The sequence below is a fragment of the Glandiceps talaboti genome, chromosome 23 (assembly GCF_964340395.1).
Source record: "Glandiceps talaboti chromosome 23, keGlaTala1.1, whole genome shotgun sequence".
NCBI classification, from domain to species: Eukaryota; Metazoa; Hemichordata; class Enteropneusta; family Spengelidae; genus Glandiceps; species Glandiceps talaboti.
In genome coordinates this window covers 10,041,440-10,044,821 of record NC_135571.1, presented here as the reverse complement: position 1 = coordinate 10,044,821, position 3,382 = coordinate 10,041,440, and the positions used below count along the sequence as shown (strand labels likewise).

General features: G+C 35.9%; 1 protein-coding gene across 1 annotated transcript in view; it reads left to right on the top strand.

The window, feature by feature from the left end:
• The first annotated feature begins 2,224 nt into the window (after positions 1–2,224).
• Positions 2,225–3,382, top strand: part of LOC144452591 (uncharacterized) — a 1,883-nt gene continuing 725 nt past the window's right edge. The window contains exons 1-2 of the mRNA XM_078143712.1: positions 2,225–2,370; positions 3,030–3,192. Coding sequence (XP_077999838.1) covers positions 2,239–2,370; positions 3,030–3,192 — 295 coding nt within the window. The 5' untranslated portion in view covers positions 2,225–2,238. The remainder of the gene's footprint in view (positions 2,371–3,029; positions 3,193–3,382) is intronic.

The window sequence follows — 3,382 nt, the reverse complement described above, 5'->3', positions numbered from 1 at the left end:
CACGAAAATTGTGAAGTCTCGCGAGAAATAGTGGATACGCAAACTTAAAAAGACAAAATATAAAACTGCTCTTCCAATTAATGGCTGTACATCTGATGAGAAGAAACCAATAACACAGAGACCATATGGAAAACAAGGAAAATATAACTACCTGAACTAGACACTCACATATTGAAAAAAAAATAAAATAAAAATAAAGAATCTATCTACACCACCTATTCTAAAATTGAGCGTAATCGGAACCACACATTTGTTTTGCAAGTCTAATGTATAGCTCCCAGAGGAAAATCCAAGAGTCGATTGAGAACCATATAATTATTTGTGTGTTGCCTGACAATACAAGTATAGACTCAACTCCTACTGTGAGCAATAATTAAGCAACTGTGTCAAATTATTAGTGTTTAACCTGGGGTCATGGCCTTTGATGTTTATCAGAACAATACGCTTACCTATAACTATTGTTGTTATCGTCAAATCACGAACACTTGTTACTGAATGTCACGTCACAGCGAAGACTGTAAAGTTAGTTAAGGTAAGTTATACTCCAGTTATAACTGGGTGATATCTTTATCGTAAATTAATTTGGAGAAGGTGTTAGATATTTTATGGAGGTATCATCTCCCCTTATACCTCCATGGATATTTCAACAACGCGAAATATGTACGTCGACGTGGAAGTAGAGGGATAATAAATGACGAGAACTTCCGCATAGGTTTGTGCTTGATACGGAACAACGTCAGAGTACTGTCCCCACAATGTTTTATTATTGTCTGCTACAATTCTTAGTTTGGATAATGGGTTGATTGGTTCTCTGATATTGTCGATATTTTATTTCTGATGAGATTAAATCCTGCGATGTGAAATCTCACAGTGCGATCACATGCAACCAAAACGCCCAAATATTTTTTAAGGACACGCAATATTACTCTGCTATATTGGGATAATTAAAATGTGTTTCCAGAGTTGGTGAGTAGAGGTGGTCTATACTGAATATTAGTGATTCATCAATTGGTGGTGATGGTGATGGTGGTGGTACCGGTGGTGTTGCTATGTTGTTGTTGTTGTTGTTGTTGCTGTTGTTGTTGTGTTGTGTTGTGTTGTGTTGTGTTGTGTTGTGTTGTGTTGCGTTGTGTTGTGTGGTGTTGTGTTGTGTGGTGTTGTGTGGTGTGGTGTACTATGTGGTGTGGTGTGGTGTGGTGTGGTGTGGTGTGGTGTGGTGTGGTGTGGTGTGGTGTGATGTGGTACGACTTAGTCATTGAAATGTCACTGAAGGACATTTTAGTCAAATGTGCATTTTTCGTTATTTTTGACTAACAGAGCAGTAAAATGCGGCTTCTTGAAAAATAATTAGGTTTTGAGGATAGTTGTAGGCAAAAGCTAGTTGGAGCCAATATGGCAAACTTATTGAAAGATCGACTTTGTATTTTGTAAATCGTTAAACAATATACTAACCAGTGGAATATAATCTCCAGCTATTGTCGGTCAGTAGTAGCTAGCTTTTGTCAATTTTTAAGCCTACAACAACATTTAAACCATATGGTTAACATAAATGTGCAGAATGAAGGGAAAAAATATATACATTGTCATTGACTGTGGAAATGAAACACGGATTAAATATTCAATACACAGGATTCATTTGAATAAGTTGTTAGTGTGCGAACAGGGAATTTGTATGTTTACTGAGTTACACTATGTATATACAAGTCAGTTGTCAATGTTGGTAATTTGTTAAAAGTATTTATAACATTACATTTACATTTTTGGGTTTTGTTTCTTTCTCGCTAACCGGAGCTAGTTCTTCCGCGACACTGAGAAATAACGATATCGGATAGCGATATTTTTAATTGACCTTTGACCTTTCGATAAGGGCCAGTTCAAATCAACTTTTCGCACATTTACAGGTATATAGCAAAAACGAAAAGATGATATTTAAGTTAAATTAGTATAATATGGGACCGAGGAGGCTACCACTATTTTGGTGCATGTAATGGTGAAACTAGGGTAAGTATCATACAACAGTGACGCATGTATTTTAATCGGACATTGATAATACACACGTACCTCCGTGATACTGGAATTTGATCTGTCACCCACTACCGGATTTTTGTGTTGCTGTGTTTAAATCCGGGTCACAAAGAGTTTGCACAAACAGGATATCATTACAAGTCATATAGAAACGTATAACCCTATATGGAACATGTATTGATTCGACAGTTGCGGTAATTCGTGGTGGAAATTATGGACGATGTCGATAGAATGGTATTCGATGAAGAATTTGAGGAAATGAGAGAACATTTAGATGTGGACAAGACACTCGCTCTGCTGACAAAGAGAAAAGTTTTCTCTGATACAGATATCAAAGAAATAAAGGTGAGTATTATAACACTGTTTATCTGAAGGCCATTGTGTGGTTCCGATAACGCCTAATACTAAAACAGGCTTGGTAGGTTGGGATTTTCTTTACTTTTTTATTTTATTTTATTTTATTTTATTTTATTTTATTTTATTTTATTTTGGTCTGGTTCAGGTTTTTTACAACGATATCGATCATAGAGTTCAACAGAGATTTCTCGTTGTGTTCGCACTTTCCGTATGATATGCAAACGACATTGTGTGCTACACTGTGACAGCTGTCATGTTGTTCTGATCAAAAGACGATAATGTCATCAAATCTCACTATTTCTGTCACGACTTTGGAATTTTTTAAAAAAAGTTTAGGGTTGGCAGTGAAAAATTAGGTTGGGTCGGGTTACCGGAACCAAACAATTTGAATTTTTTACTTCAACATTTGATGGTGGACCCGACTCGCCCTTGACTAGCTTATGGAAAGTGCACCTACGACAACTACCTTCATTGCACATGGGGACCTATATAAGGGAGGGAAATTGTCGGCAATCTTAGACTGCAGAAAGTTGTACTGATTTCAAACTCTCTAAAATCGTATATGTCATAAAAAAGATCCATTATAACACATCAACAACTCAATCATCAAAACCCATACACGTAGATTTCTTCTTTGTCGTCAACAGACTTCTGGTAGTGAAGAAAAAGCCAGGAAAATTCTTTCATTAGTGCGGGATAAAGGAAAGTTTGTCAGTTTTAGAACAATCCTTAGACAATCTGGTCAAATTTCATTAGCAAACAGATTATCGATATCAACTTTTGGCACTCCAGACAAAAAGAAAGCACAATGTAAGTAATGAACAATTGTCTGTCTGTCTGTGTCTGTCTGTCTGTATGTATGTATGTATGTATGTATGTATGTATGTATGTATGTATGTATGTATGTATGTATGTATGTGTGTGTGTGTATGTATGTAATTATGTAATATGTATGTAAAATGTATGTATGTATGTATGTATGTATGTATGTGTGTGTGTC